Below are 17,088 nucleotides of genomic sequence, written 5' to 3'. Positions count from 1 at the left end.
AAAGACATGTCCAAAATCCAATGTTTTGGATGCCAAGAATATGGACACTACAAAAGGAATTGTCCTAAGCTTAAAAAGGACAACAAGAACAAAAGGAAGAGGGAAGAAGCTCACATAACTCAAGAAATGAAAGAAGGAAAGAAGCAAAAGAAGGAAGATCCTCTGGATCTCTACTATGACTAGGTCAAACTCTTTACTTCTAGACTTCTCTCAAAGTTTTGAGTAGGATAGGAGCATGTAAGGATAAATTAAAATTGCATGGCTAGAAACATCCTCTAGAATCTAGCAGCATGATGTACATAGAGTTTTAGATACTCAGGAATATGTCGTATTTATGATAAGAAAATGCATGGCTAGAAATATCCTCTAGAATATAGGAGCATGGAAAATATAGCTCAAGATATTCATGTAGAAAAGCATACCTAGCATAGGACCTCATCCACAATGAAAGAAAAATTGATCATGATTAAGAATCTTAAAAGACCTCCATCATCAAAAGAAAGGAAACATTTGCAAGGCAAGGGTCTTTGAGATCCTATGATGGATCTTCAAAAGAAGGTTCACGAACCAAAGCAGAAGTCTCATTGGGAATCTCATTCATGGGATTCAAGAAAAGAACGATATGCAGGCAAGCTAAGATGAAGCAAGAAGGGCCACACCAAACGATGATCAAAGGAAAATCAAGATGAGGTGTGTATGCATTACAGTTTAGTCATGCTATCATTTATTGAGTCATGGGAATAGTTATATAACATGATCAAGTATGAAAGAATCTCTTTCACCAAGAACATGCTCAAAGGCATGTACTACATTACAATGAAGGTCAACAAAAGAATATGCTCACATAAGGAGCATAAGATTGTTGACTGAGAAGCAGTGAAGGAATGCTCTCACAGGAATCATTAGATGGTTGACCTATCTATCTGATAAGAAGCAAATGAAGAAAGAGATCAAGCATGTGGAAGAACACCATGATCACCGAGAATCACTATCTGACAAGATACTTTGAAGATATCTCCCGAAAGAAGGCAAGACAACTCTGATAAAGGAAGAAAGGACCCTTGACACCTATGAAGGCCTTGGAGATATAAAATATGCAGATAATTGATTCTACTCTACGAAGATGTCGTGATGAAGAAACCATCCAACGAAAAGCAATGTTGAAGCAATATCAGGATGAAGTCATGATGGGCTACTAGGTCGAAGCATGTAAACAAGCAAGTACAACGAAGCATCCATGAGAAGAATATTTCGAAGCATGGACAAGATGACAAAGGAGTAGCCAAGATGACAAGAAAACGTAATGTATGACATGAAAGCCACTTTCCTCAAAGAAAGCAATGACATGACAAACCAGGGAGGAAAGTGATCAATGGATGGTGCCCTACCTAGAAGAAGTTCGAACAAAGACTTCATGACATCAAAGGAAGGAGATCAACCAGCTGAAGGACCCACGAAGAAGAAGGTTTTGATGAAGGAAAGGGTCCCTAGTTTAGAGGGAGCTCTGGCAGGTCCCTGATCAAGAGGGAGTTTTGAATCACCCCTAATTACAAAGGAGTGACAATTGTGTTTTCCATTTCATGGGTCATCCACTAGACCAAGACTAACACCCATAACTCTAGATGAAGGCCATGAATGGAAATGTAGACACAAGATAGACACAACATTCTTGTCTTCACTTGGGAAGAAAGAATGGGAGGATTACGTAATCACCTGGCATCAAATACTCTTTGAGGATGTGTAGGGCATCCAAGACAAGAGTAGACAAGAGGACCGATACTCTTTGAGTGTTCGGAACCCAAGATAAGAATAGTCCTAGAAGGTCATACTCGGAGAACACCCAGGTGGGTATGTACCTTGAGAGACGATGATGAAGGTGTCTATAAATCATTGGTCTCGCCAACATTGTAGCTCATGGTCTCGTAAAGAAATGGAGTTGTTAGTCAAGGCCTTGCACTATGACAATGTTGATGGATATGATGCTATAACAAATGGATTGCTAATCCGATTTCTCTTATGTGAATTCTTCAAGATTGATAATAGCCAAACACCTTGTAATGTTGTATAAATACCTCCCTAGTTAAGAGGGAGTGTTGAAGGAAAGTGTAACTAGGTTCGGTCTTCACAAATGTACTTTTGATATTTGTACTTATTCAAAAAAAGAAATATTATTTTATAATATATGTCAATGAGTTTCTTGCTCATTGAAATAGGTCTAGCACTATTTAAAGTGCTATAGGTAAGTCAAATAATCAAAATAAAATATTGAAAACCTTAAGGAAATGTTCCACCTTGTATAAATATGTATTAAAGTCAAGAGAATACCTCCAAGCAAAGTCAAGTCTCCTCCTAAGCTAAGGCATCACCATGGCACCATCAAGAAGCTCCTTCAAGCATGCCACACCATCATGGAATCTATCTGAAATCTACTTTTCTAGTCGGCCTGAAAAACAATTAACTAGTCGGCCTAGAGGAGGGACAGTCCTCTATATATAAAGGTTGTCCACTCATAAAATAGACAACGCAAGCTCTGAAATCAGCGAAGAAGATAAGCCGAAAAGGAAGGTAAGGGAAGTCTAAGGGTCTCCAAAAGTGCAACGAAGGAAGGAGGAAACTCAATGAAGGTTAGGGACTGTTTCTAGGGCTAGAAACAGTCACACATGCAAGGATAAGGAGGACAGACTGCGGATATAGCAGCAACAAGTTTTCAGTGCAAGATTCGTTGGTGTTTGGGCTAGTCACTAGGCCTACAAGGCCTCCTAAGTCAAGCAAAGAAGTCCCTCTCTCTAGCGAAGGAAAAGGACCCTAATTCTCTAGGGTACCTCTCACACGTGCGAGAATTAGGGTTGCACTGCTATCATAACAACCCTCCCTTGACAGTCATAAAAGTTCATTGATTGGTGAAGACAAGAAAGGAATCATCATATGAAAAAGGTCTCATCAAAGACATCTTCTCTAAAGCAAGTACAACAAGGTTACTAACAAGTTGAAAGAAGAACAAAGTGTCGGAAGAAGGGGGAAACAATGTGTCGGAATAAGTGCCAGAGTATATGGTGCAGAAAGGAGAGAGGACTTGACTTGTGCTTGGAGGATCTCTTTGTCAGGGGTCTAGGGTTTGGCATTGATCAATAGAAGCTTCAGTAAGAGAAATTCAAGAAAGGGTTATCCTCTCAAGAGAAGAGAGGTTTTGGCCCTGGTAGAGAGCCAACATCTTGTGTTCGTGTTTTTATGTTTTGGTAGGAGCTTGATGAAGTACACACATATGCACTACTAAGAAGAAAAATAAGCTAATAAGGAAAAGTAAAAATACTCCACAAATTATCAAGTAATGAAGAATCACACTACACTACTTTGCCCTAGATTCTTCAACATTTCAGACCTACAATTCTCAGTCTCTTCGAAAACCCTAATTGCAGCACGTGGGAAGTATTTCAATCAACTTTGTACCCTTGTTCCCTTCGCTTAGGATGGAGGCTTCTTCTACTTCAATTTGGTCAAGCAATCCCTTGTACAAACAAAAGGGCTTAAGTGATTAGTGATAGACCAGTCCCTGAGAATTAAGAAATACTTGCACGACAATGATTAGTACACCAAGTTATCGGATAGGAAAATGTTGCCAAGATGACATGCAAACTCTATCCTAGATGAAATGCAGGACCTAATCTAGAAGTGAAAGGTAAAATCTTGGTTAATTTTTAGTTAGATGCCTAATCTAAGCGAAGTCTTCTCCTCAATTGTTTTGAAGCTAGTCACAAACAAAGTTGTAGAGAGAAGTGTTAGGCAAGGAGGCTACGGTCTCATTAACGATACCTCCCCAGGACCTCTAACCACCCAAGTGTCGTCATTCCTACAAGGGATTGCCCACAAGAGAATTGCAATTCTCACCTGTGTTAACCGTGAATGGGTGTCTAACTTCTCAAATTGGATGAAGAAGGCAGCCCTAAATTTCTATCAACCAAGCTTATGCTTGGAGGTAAATTTCAAATATGCACTTCTAATCTAAGATGAGAATGCAAATTATGACAGGAATACTTCAATGAGGTGCTATTATACTTCAATGTTTCAAAATTCATGTAACCAAGATCAATAAATGTTACTCTTTAACACAAGATTACAAGAATGCCAAAAGCAATTAGAGAAACACCCTCAAGATTATTCAATGATGCAATGTTATTAGGATGGTCTTAGTGTGCTTATTAGAATTCCTCTTACTTATAATGTAGCAATTTTGAACAAGAGAAACTTCAAGATATTACAAGCACAATGCGATGACTATGGTGATGATGCAATATCTTCATATCACTTACTCATGCTCAATAGAAATTCCCCTTCACTTATTAGATTTGCAACTTTGAACCAAAGAAAATTACAAGACAGCAAGAGCACAACTATAAGCAACAAGATGAGATTCGTAATAGTGATATTAGTAAATGAGATTCGTAACAGTGATATTAATAAATAAAATGCAACAAAAGATTTTAAATATTCAATGCAAGCAAGATAGAAACACTTATGCACATGAGATGCAAAGAGAGAAAAGGTTAGTGACTCGACAAGCTATCCTCAAGCCAAGAGATAAACCAATTCAGACACACCTCTTAGCACACAATGATCAACTTAGGAGCAAGATGAATGCCCCAAACCTTGAGAGATGTCATTGTCAATCAAATCAGCCCACTGTCAACAAAAAATCAGTTATAAAGGAAACAAGGACAAGAGCTAGAACAATGATTAAGCCTTTGTAGTTAATGTGTGATGTCTTTAGGTGTTTTAGGCTTATTATTATTAGATTTTAGAGTGATTAGGTCATTGTATGCTTTGCTTCAGATCTGGTTATGTTATGATAGTCAAAAAAGATGGATGATAGGATCAACACAAAAACAAGGCTTTGCAGCCTTCCTCCAATAACTACTATGCCAAGTTAAGATGCCAAAGGATAGTGTTTGGGCTCCAAAAATGCAATGTAGCTCCTCCAAACACCTTGGGAGAGGGTGCAGCTAATGCTAGAGAGGCCTAATAGGCATACGGCTAGGAAAAGGAGGCAAGATTGTTGCTTGAAAGCGACTCTTAGCCCACCAAAACCCTTACTCAAATGATGAAAAGCTTGCAAACACAAGTATTAGCACCAAACTCGACAAAATTTTCAATGAAAACCAATGATAACCTGCAAAGCCAAGGAGATTAGTCAAAAAACTATTTTAAAAGCACTTGATTGCCCTCCAAATGATTGTGACAAGGGTCTAGAGACCCTTTAGGGGTTGCAACTAGGCCTTAGAGGCAAAGATAGGCCTATGACTAGGGCTTTTAGGCCTCAAATCCTATACAGCCAAGCTTAAAAGGGACTTTTATGCCTGCGGCCAAGCCAAAATGGCTTCTACCATCAAGTGAGAAGATGAGTCAAATTTAAGCCCAAGAATGTAATTGTAGCCACCAAAACTTGCTTGCAAAACCTTCAAATGGAAAACCCTTATGTAAATCCTAGTTTTTGCAATGAAATTAGCCCTTTAGGGCTTGCGGCCTCCACAAGATGGTTGAGCGTTAAGGATTGGAGACTTAGGTATGGTAGATCTAGGCCTTCTTAGGGAAGATGTGGCCTCAAAACTTGGTCGGCCTCCTCCAATCAGTTGGACAGCTCCCTTGAAGTTGAACAAGTACCCAAACCCTAGCCGTCTAGGCTAGGTGAGGGCTTGATCCCTCCAGAAAATCGAATTTGCCTTTGATCCTTAAGTTATGGCACCTGCAAGTCAATAAGAACTAGCCATTCAGTAATATTTATAAACAAAATTTAATTTTGAAAACTAAAACCCTCTAATTATTTACACTAGAGAAATAAAATACAAGGGTTAGTGAAATAATTTATAAAATTATTCCCAATATTCCCAAAATTAAATTTACAAACTCTAATAAGAAGAACAAACTTTATTGCTCAATTTAATCTCGAAGATGATTTGAGGAAGATAATTTTGTTATTTTATGCCATGGCCAAGTTTGCTGCACACAAATGGCCATGACTCAACCAAATTCTGCAACACAAGACAGATCATCTAGTATGATAAATATACATTGACTCGATAATGCTAGGACTCACCTAAGACCTTATCAAACGATTCCAACCTAGCTTTGAGGGATGCTTGGGAGAAAAACTTTGCTAATTATTCGTCCCTCAAAGGATGGGACCATATTCCAGCATTAACCCAGACATTTCGGCCCTCTAAAACAGTGATTATACAGTCACCCAACTATGTGACAATTGCTCCAATCTTTGCGCTCTCATGGAGAAGACTTCAGCCCTTGCTCGATCTCTATTTCTTACCCAGAACATAGGTCATGACCCTCACAAAACCTTGCAACCTCATCACAGAACTACCACACACCTGGAACAAGACTTATGCCCATTACATCTTCACTCAGGTCTCCTCGAATCGTTCTGCCAAAACTTTAGACAAAACAAAAGCAAGAAACTTGTCCTTTCCTCTTAGCTTGACTTCAATTATGGTTGCCTCAGATAGCTCTGTTCTTTTGAACAAATGTTGTTGATGATGTGAATTTGAATTGCCCAATCATGTATTTATAGGCTTCTATATGGTCCTAATGGGTGCATTGAGGGGTCATACCAACTTGAAAATGTATAGGACAACATGATGAAAATCCCCCTTACAAATTTAGTCTTTGTCGTTTAAAGGAGAGGCCGACTTCCAACAAATTAATTTTGATTCTCGTCATAAAGGATGTGTCAAGCTAATTTGAATAATAATTTATTTTCATCCAATTTGAATTCTTCTTGGGGCAAGATGGTTTCTCCTTAGGGATGTTGGGCATCTCTTGGGGTTAGCTAGGCTTCTCCTAGGAGTAATTAGATTTCTCTTGCGGAAATTCATCCCGAAACTACTCCAAATTTCAAAACTCCCTCTCAGCTAGGGAGGAATTTTTAGTTGTACCATGTGTTTCATCTCGAATGTACATGTCTCAAGTTTACCTACGTTTGCAGCCCTACAAACAGTCTTCACTAAAGCAAAAGGGGGCAGAAAAACTTCAAACTCGATTTTATGGGTCATATAAGGTGATCAGGAGAGTCGGAGAGGTGGCTTATGAGCTGGAGCTACCTTCAGAGAGTCGAATCCACAAGGTGTTCCATGTCTCATGCCTGAAGAAGGTGTTAGGGCAGCAGGTTATAGCTGCAAATGAGTTGTCACCCTTGGATGATGAGGGGCATTTAATTTTGACACTAGAGACCATATTGGAGACTCCAGAGAGGAGATTGAGGAACCGGGTAATCAGAGAGCATTTGGTCAAGTGGAAGGATTTGTCGGAAGAGGATGCTACATGGGAAAGTGAACAGATCTTGCAACATCCAGCTTTGCAGTTGCTTGGGGACAAGCAACATCTAGGAGGGGAGGACTGTAATGTCCCTTCCTAAATATTCTCTAGGGAAAAAGAACCCAATTTTGTTCAATTTTGGTCTAAATGCAAATTTTGGAGGCAAGACTTAGGAAAAGTGGGTCGAAGAGCTTTTAGTGGAATGTGGGGGCCACCCACCCACAAATAATATGCACCACTTAGTAGGTAATTCAAATTTCCTAAGGGAGGGACCCACATGAGACCAAGGGCCAGCAAGTATAAATAAGTGGAGAGAAGCATCATTTGGGGCTTTTTGACATTTGATTATCCATTGTTACTCTAGCTATTCAGCTGAGTTACAAGTGTTGCTTAGCACAAGAGCTTCCCAAGGAGTGAAGCTCAACCTTCTCTTTGGTGGACCTTGAGTGCCACCCTAGGAAGGATTTCTATCTTATTTGGAGGCTGGGAGAGAGGCATCACATAGCACTACACCATTCTGGTTCAGCTGGGACGCAGAAGGAAGAGCCACGCAGTCATAGAGGGAGATTGGTGCTGGAGCTGGAGGTTGCATTGTTGTTGGGGTGTTTCTTGGCCAAATTCTGAGTAAAGGAGGAGGATTTGCAAGTGGAGAGTGAGTCCCTCACGCAAGACATAATTGTTAGGCGTAGAGACTACGTCATCACCTACAGGCCTACGCAGTTACTTGTGGGGGTCAAGTGAGTGGAGTCTTGGGCAGAGGATTGAGGAGTTGGGTTGCTCAGATTTTGGTTGGAGGATCATTGTGGGGAGTTTCTTGGCATTTTGGGAGCAGCAAACATCATTCTCTGCTATAGGTGATAATTTCTGGTTGTGGAGAAGGGCCAAGCTATTTGGGGCTGAATTTTGAGGGTCAAAACTAGAGAAAACCCTTTTTGGGTTTTTCTGGGTTTTTGGCAAGGATTCCAATCCTAATTTTACAGAATTTTATGGGCAAATTTGAGGGGTTGGATCAGGGTCTCAAGACAGCTAGCAGTGCAGAAAATTGGGCCAGCGCAAAATTCTGGAGGACAAGTTTCTACAGCAGTTGGGCATTGACATATTGATCACCTGAGGCTTGTAGCTTGCCTTGTGCAAGCCCAGGTGCACTCTTTCTATTTTCTATTGTACTCCAGTAGCTGAATATAAATAAAATTGCCCATTTTGGCGTTTGAGGAGCATTTTCTGTCTTATGGGTGTTTACTGAAATTTTTCTGTGTTATATTTATTGCATGTCTTTGTTATTCACTGTTAATTTCCTATTAGAAACATTACATCAAGTCCATCCTTTTCAACCAAAGGAGACTTTAAGAGCATCTATAGCAAGAATACAAAGAAAGGAGAAAGGCAATCATTGGCATACACATTTTGAAGTTGCAAAACAATTGGGTTGAAATTCAAGACCCTGCTCACCAACACAACCACATTACCATTGCATGAAAGCCCTAAAATCCAGTGGATATTATGACAATGAATTTCTTTTACTCCTTAATACAACCACAAAAAATTCCTATTCAAGGTTGTCATGAGTTTTCTACATGTCCTATTTAAGATATTGGATGGGGCATTATTTCTCTTGTTGATTGAAGGATATAATCCTTAACACTAAGATTGTGTCGAACCTTCCTTTCGTGCATCACAAAAACTATTGAAAGGCATTAGTTCATGAAAAGAATTGAGCCTTTAGCCACTCATGATCAAGCCCACTCAGACATTGTCTCAACCCTTCTTAAATCCAAACGAGATAAAGGAAAGAAATTGAAATCCTCCAAAATGAAAAGAGACAATTGTAGCTACTATCATTAGGAGAGCCATCCCTTCAATTCTTTCAATGCTTGTCTTTAAAAAACTGAAGAGCTTGCAATATCTACAATAAGCACCAAATACTATATTGATGAGAATGTTGGATCTTCTCATAGTGCACATTTGGCATTACACCTTGCACTTTGGTCCTCTTCTTCTCAACAAGAATAGTTAACTTTGGAGCTACTTAGAATGACCAAACATGAACCTTGTTGGAATTAACTGAGAGCGGGGGTGAATCAGTTAATCCTTTAATAAGTACTTTTAGCTTCAATTAATTAATCTTCAATCAACATCACAATGATAAAGCTCAATAGCACATCACATCAATACACAAAGATTTTACATGGAAACCCAAATGGGAGAAAACCACAGAATGCTTTTTCTTATGATATGATTCAGTACATCACTTTTGTACAAAACTATTTTCCAACAGGACTAACCAGCTTTCATACAATGTTAAAGCACAGGAATAAAGGAAGAACTATAAGATAATTTTGTATCAGAAGGAAAAATTTCAATTCACCAAAGGAGAAGCACAACTGTCTTTATAGGTCACAAGTGACCTATCACTTCATTGCCCACTTGACACCATAACTACCTATGTGTGAAGCTTCTATCTTATTAGCTGAGATATTACAAATTATATATTTACAGAAAAACTAAGCTAAACATGGAATCATTAGGTTCCCTAAAAAACATGAAAAAAAATGAAAAGCATAATAAGAGAGGGATATATATAACATATAAACATCTTCTAATTATTGTGGAGATAGATTTTTTAAAAATAAACATACATGAGAATGTATCTACATGAATAAACCCAAAACTGACCTCTTTTGCTAATTCCTTGAAAATGTGAAATGGAACAAGCCATTCTGGGCAATCCACTGCATCCTGAAATTTATATTGAAAAGAATATTAACAATACAACTTTCGATCATACCATGTCATTGTGTTTTCTTATTGTCCAGTAATGCATACCAACTACTTAACTTCCACTAGTCAAATGGCTACAAAAATATTATCTTGAACACATATCCACAACAATGCAATAAAGAATCCATAAACAGAACAACATAACAAGTTACATGCTCACAGAAATATTTTGAATGGTTTTACACTAATGAGAGAGGAGCACACAGAGGAAAGAAACATTATTGCACTAACAGAAGCAAAGTGCACTTTACAACCCAGTACAGATGAGCTGTGTAACATAACATAACCCTAAAAACTAAAATGAAAGAAAGGTTGAACTATGTAATGTCAGAGTGAAAAAACAAAAAAATACCATGAAATACAGATGAGCATTGAAGAAGTGTGAACCATAAGAAAAAGAACATGAGGATGGTCCACCAACCAAAGGCATGAAACATGAATAAAACCAATAGATGAACCATGACCATGACAATCAACTAAGGAGAAAATGAGTCTCCTCCACCAAGACACCATCCACTCAAATAATAAGTGATACACCCAATTCATCACAATTGCATGTGTACCATGTTCCAAACCCATCGATTGTGATGAAAATCACAAGTGAAACCTCAAGCCATATGAGATGTAACAAGCCCTATTGAAAGGATCAAACTTGACCATAGGGCATTCCCAAGTTAATTTGGTCAACACTGAACAATTGTGGGGCATTCAAAGAATAAATATTTCAACAAAAGTCTAGAAAAAGGACCTATTCTTCATGTAAATGTTGAAATGTGTAACTAGGTTCGGTCTTCATAATGTCTATTGTAATCATGATTTTATATATTTGATATTAAAAAGAAAAGAAATTTGTTGTTGTCATTCTTGATGCACCTAACGAGGCAATAAATCATCTCCTACATGCTAAGACACCAAGCCTATGCAAAATACCTTCTGAAGCTACAACAAGCTTCAAAAAACCATGTACTCCATGGGGTCCACTTCCCCTACGTGAGCACTATCGCAATCCAAGCATCCCTAAGTCAACTCCATGCCTCGACGCAAGCACGCAAGCTACCCCACATTATCTAGGGCCCAATGCCTTCCTTCAATATGCAAAACACTCCTACAATTCAAGGCGTTCTCCAATTAAGCAACCATCTCCATGTGGCTAGCGTGTAAAATGTCACCGAGTTATCCAAACATCTCCAAGACCTTAGGGAATTATGTCATGTGAGAACCTAACTGAAGTCAAGACACCATCGGGAAAACCATCTCCATGTGACTAGCATGTAAAATGTCACCAAGTTGCCCAAATATCTCCAAGACCCTGGGGAATAATGTCAAGTCAGCACCTAACTGAGGTCAAGACGCCGCTGGGAAAACCATCCCCAATGTTTAAATCCATCACAAACCATCTCCAATGTGCAATCCATCAAAGGTCATCAAGGGTTTGATAATAATCCATGCACCCAAAATGCCATGGGGCACACTAAACATTGTGTAAGCATTTTCCGTGTAATCCTAAATGCTAACATTTTTCTCATTCAAAGGAATGCCTAATTTGCACCTTTTGTATCCATTAGCTCGATATGCTTCTAGAGGTTTGAGGAGAGCCATTGAAGGCCTTTGGACTAGAGAGAGCCTTAAGAGGAACAAACCCCAAGGAGAAAGGACTTGGAGCCATCTCAGTGGACCTTAATATAATTTCATTTCATTTCAATGTGTCTTAGGTTTTCCTTTCATTTTTATCTCAACTACAATAGAGTTTGCTTTTGCACTCCCCTTCTATTTGATGCAAATCATAGATATAGTCCCTTTAAAAACCTTTGGAAATAAGGGGACATCCATATTTCATTTCATTTCCTACTTCATTTGTGGATTCGAGTCAAAAAGCACTAGAAGAAAGAACTCAGTCTAGAGAAATATTGAGTCTTGATGGCCCCAATTAAACAAATACTTTGGAAAAACTTCCAAGATTAAGAACCAACAACTAGATGGCAGATCAATATCATTCTAAGTGGACCGAACTGTATGCATGTAAAGACCATTTTTTATTCAAGAAAGAAAATCAATTTGCATTACCTCTAGGTGAAATTTGTATTGAATCCCAAAAGGTCTGGAAGACTTGAACTTCTGCAGCATAAAACAAGCCAACTAGCTGTCAAAAAGTATAGATTTAACACACACACACAAACTAACTAACTAACTTGGTAAGGATTAATAAAATCTCTCCAAACAACAAAGACTCTAGCGTGCCATTACCTTTTTTTTGTACTCCTCATCAAAAGATATCCAATAAACGCTATTTCCAAAGGTTAGCCCCTCAGCTGCAGTATAAATACAATTAACACATTGACGCATCTGTACAGATAATGCAATTTGAACGGAAGAAATGCATTTTAGTTCATGTCATTAAATGTACTAATATCACTCTCACTCAATAAATATACTTTATAAATGACACTGAATTTTAATGTAAAGATTTACAATTTCTAATGTAGTGCAATACATGCTCTGAAATGGAAATTCAAAAAACAAATAACTACACGTAGAGTGAAAAACACGCACTATCCCACACTATAATGTATAGTAACACATGCTACAAATAAAAAAAAAATGCAAAGAAACAGATATTTGTGCCTCAAAATCAGTGATAGGCATTACAACAAGAATTAGATACAATCGCTCTACAAAGTACTTCCTAAATCTACAAAATGCCAGACCAGAAAAAAATAAAATTTGTTGTTTTCATCTAGGCTCCAGGTCCTCAAAGAATATACCCAACCATTTTGTGAGGCTTTTCTTATGTTTATTTCATTTGAAGGGTATGTTTTAAGTAAATTTAGGAAGTTGATTTAATGAATACAACAAGGAAAGGTCTAGTAACTATATTTCTGGAGATGCCCTAGGCACTCTCTCATTGATATTATTACATATGCACTTTCTAGTCCTATTGACCTGATCTGGTCACTCTCAGCAATTAATATAATTTCTTTCTTCTTCCTTTATTTCTACTGTTTGCACAGACCCTATATCATGAGATACCTCTTTAAATTACAAAGCCATATTTAACAAAATTTAATATTTCTATATCATGATCCACCTATGAAAAGAATATTCCCTATGACCATAGATGTATGCTTCAGGGGTTTCTACCCAAATTATCAATCTTCTAAAGCATAACAATCATCCCTCTGTAAACACTACGATCACACAGTCAACTATATTAGCTGACAAAGCAATCAGGCATTAATTACTTGGTCAAAAGTGCAAAGAAATTTAAGAAACATTCAGACCCTAGGACAAGAGACAAGAAAATTCAAATATGTTCTCTTTTGTTCACTTGCTCAAAAGTGCACAGAATTTTAAGAAACATTCTGACTCTAAGACGACAGACAAGGAAATTCAAAAATGCTCTCTGCCGGAGATCCACACAAATACCTAGGTAGAATTACAAAGGAGAAATGGAAAAGACAGAATGTAATTGGATATAATTCAATGAAGACATGCTATAATACATAATAAAGAAGGCATATGTTGTGCAAGTTCTGCACACCTTTTCCCTAACTTATTGAGTCATAATGTGACTTATGTTATCACATGAGTCACTTTATGACTAGGCCATGTAGTATAACTATAAACAGAAACCTTATAAAAAGAAACATTCTTGTAGCAAAAAAAGTTGGTCGAGCCATGAACAGTGAGACCCTAGCTAGCCTTTAAATCAAAGGAGGTGTCAACATCTCTATCAACCACCATGAAAGCATCAATGCTAAGCCTAATAATGTCCTTTAGAGAATGCCCCAAGGAAAGAGAGGCCTCACTTTGGCTATCATGGTAGACATCAGGAAATCCAGAATCAAACTCTCCTAACATCCATGGCCATTTTTTCACTCATTTCATATTCGTAAGAAAAGCTTTTGTTATTGTCTATCCTCTAAACTAAAATAATGGAAGCTTAGAGGAACTAAAAGTGTTTCACTTCAAAATAATGGCTACAAAACATACATTTGTAAGTATTGCCATTGTTTAGACATTACGTTTCAACAAGTAAATTATCATGGAATGCATTCAATTCATTCTATGAGACAACTTTTCATTCAAGCTTGTCAAGAAAAGGGATTAATACCTTCGCGTAGCTTTCTGACAATTACATTTGCATCTGGCATAGTACCAATAAATGTGCCTCCTGGGCGAAGCAATGAAGAGACATTTTCTAAGGCCTGGCGTGCACGTTCCTCAGTTGACCATGAGTAATGCAATGCAAACTGTATCATTTAATAGTTCAAACATAAGAAAAATTGCATTTTTGACTCACAAGAGATGAAAGCACACCCATTTCAATTCAAAAATGCATATATAAATTGTGAGCAAAACAGTGAGAAAAGCATAAATTTTTGAATCTACATGATACAGTCAAGTAGGTAGAATCTTTAAAAAATAACAATACATCTTAATAGAAACCATAACCAAGCAATGTCATTCTTTTATAATGACAAGACAGACAAAACTGCAATTACTAATGAATATTTTAAGCAATTATACTTGTAATACAAAAAAGAATAAATCATCACAAAGGAAAGCAAGTATTCAACAATGGAGTTGAAAAAGGCTTTCATTTGTCTGACTCGATTTATTCACCACTTGGCACATCATTATACAGCTACATAATATACTTGGTTTGGAAGACAACTTTGAGGGTGTTAAATTTTTGTGTAACCAATTTTATTTGACTATCGTTACCCAATAAGTTTGGGGCTAACAAGGATAATCTTGTGAATTAAAATGGTTATAAAAAGATAGAATAAAACATCACTCGATAATGAAGCCACTACATCATATTTACATAAGCTGCACAAACAAGTAATGACATCCACTTGTTTTTATATGATGAGGAAGACAAAAATCTAATGAATATTTTAAGAAATTATACTTGTAAAGTAAAGAATAAATCATTAAAAATAAATGAAAGTATTTAATAATGGAGTTAAAAAAAGACTCTTGTTTATAAGTTACAACATATTCACCACTTGGGACTATACAGCTACATCATAGATTTGATTGACAAGACAAGAAATTTGAAGGCATGTGTAACCAACTTGATTTGACTATCATTACCCAATAAGTTTGGCACTAGCAAGGATTTTTCTGTTATAATTAAAATGATTATCAAAAAGATACAGCAAGCAAACTCAATTATGTTGTATAAGAATTAGAAACAAATACATTTATTTTGAAGTTGTATTTTGCCTTTGTAGTACAATAATCTATGACTCAATCTATGTAACTTAGTGGCTTCGCTTTAAAGTTTGGAAAGTGCCGAAGAGATTTCTCATAGACAATTAATAAGTGCATGAGACAAACTTGGTTTGTGCAATTTTGGCATTGTTCCTTGCCTAGCATTAAGTTTACCAGTTGGAATATTAAAAGTTGTTTTACCCAAATGAATTTTGTAAGAAAACACGAAAATATGATATTTCAAACAAACAACACTAGGGAAAATAACCTAACTTTTACCCTGGGGTTTGAGATTTAGGTTCTCAATCTTCCATATGACTAAGGGAAAGAAACAAATACCAAGTAAACTAACTTAGCACAAGAACATTAATCCTACAGAACAAAATACCAAGATAAAGCAAATAAACTAACTTACTTCACCATGTAATATCCAAGATTCACCATAAGCATCCATGAAAGGAGATCACATCACATCACAAAATCCACCCAAGAAAGTGACTCAACTAGGCCTCCATTTCACACAAGAGAGAGAAATCACTAATCATGAGAAGTTATAATCCAAGTGTGACAGTGAATCCAAGAGGTGAATCGACACTCTATTTATATGAAAGTGTCTAGGTCGATTTATCCTCAAATTAGGATAAACACCCAAAAAAAGTATTAATTCCATGATACAAGGTGGATAAGTCACCAAGTGGACCCCCAAAAATAGCCAAGATAATGAAATAACATGAAAATAATCCACAATTTATACAAATGTGAGAGTATAAAATCCTTCAAGGGCAGCATCATCTCCAAAAATGTATGTTCTCCATGAAAAGGTGCAAGGGATGACCCAAGGGGTTTGTCTCATTTCAGAAGTCATGTCTCCTCATCAAAATGGTACCTCAACACCAAAGAAAACCCTCTCAAGGCCAATGTCAATGTCTAAAAAGCCCACATCATCATCAAATGCATCACAAAGGTGACATCATCATGCTAGGGCATGTCATCATTAGGGTAGAAGGTGTAAAATCCTATTTGTAGGGATACCAAGTCATCACCATCCTCATCACCAAGAGAAGAGTAACATCCATCACGAAGGTACAATGCTAGCCTGGGGACATCCTGTCATCTCCTGGGCACACCTAATCTCCAAGCAACATCCTAGCCTGCATCGCCATATCCAAATTACCGAGGCTGAGGGAGGGTCCAATCAACTACACCAAGTCATCCTCAAGGTCAACGTCCCTCAAAAGGTGCATGTTACCGCTCAAACTAGTAGGGGTCCTAAAGGGGATCTTAGAGGGGCAACTGTTAGGTCAGGGGCAACAATGGAGCTTTAGCCCACTATCACCTTAGCTAAGGCTCCCTACTCTTTACGGACTTTCACTAATGGGAGGAGACTCAGTGTGTAAGGAATCACCTATGAAGAGTAGATCAATGAAATGGATAGAAAGTGATTCCAATAAGTGTTTCCTAAGGGAGACAAAAAAATATAGCTAGGGTTCTCTAGGAAGGGTTGATGAGGATTTGAGGGCTAGGTTTAGGGAATATGACTTGCAATGGAGCCTTCTAATCCTCAAAATCCTTATGGAACTTGGTTTCCCAAGTGATCTTTGAAGAATTAGCTTTGATAGGAAATGGGACCACACAGGACCAAGTGGACCCGACCCCAGGTTAGGTCAAGGGGATAGGATTTAGCAACCAATGATATACTTAACCTAATCAGGGAGGAGAAAGGAATTAGAGAGGCAAATATGTCGGGGTTTTCCACAGAGGCCATATGTCAGG

General features: G+C 37.7%; 1 protein-coding gene across 3 annotated transcripts in view; it reads right to left on the bottom strand.

Moving 5' to 3' along the window:
• LOC149230188 (mRNA capping enzyme family protein) overlaps positions 1-17,088 on the bottom strand; it is a 222,091-nt gene that overhangs the window by 99,322 nt on the left and 105,681 nt on the right. For all 3 annotated transcript variants that reach the window (XM_089378889.1, XM_089378888.1, XM_089378890.1), the window contains 4 exons: positions 14,207-14,345; positions 12,340-12,404; positions 12,160-12,210; positions 9,991-10,053 (listed from right to left, as the gene is read on the bottom strand). In XM_089378889.1, the coding sequence (XP_089235015.1) occupies positions 9,991-10,053; positions 12,160-12,210; positions 12,340-12,404; positions 14,207-14,345 (318 nt within the window). The remainder of the gene's footprint in view (positions 1-9,990; positions 10,054-12,159; positions 12,211-12,339; positions 12,405-14,206; positions 14,346-17,088) is intronic.

Source organism: Pinus tabuliformis, chromosome J, assembly GCF_031772625.1.
Source record: "Pinus tabuliformis cultivar Carrire ecotype Pingquan chromosome J, CPIR1, whole genome shotgun sequence".
Lineage (NCBI taxonomy): Eukaryota > Viridiplantae > Streptophyta > Pinopsida > Pinales > Pinaceae > Pinus > Pinus tabuliformis.
This window is presented reverse-complemented; position numbering and strand designations above follow the sequence as displayed.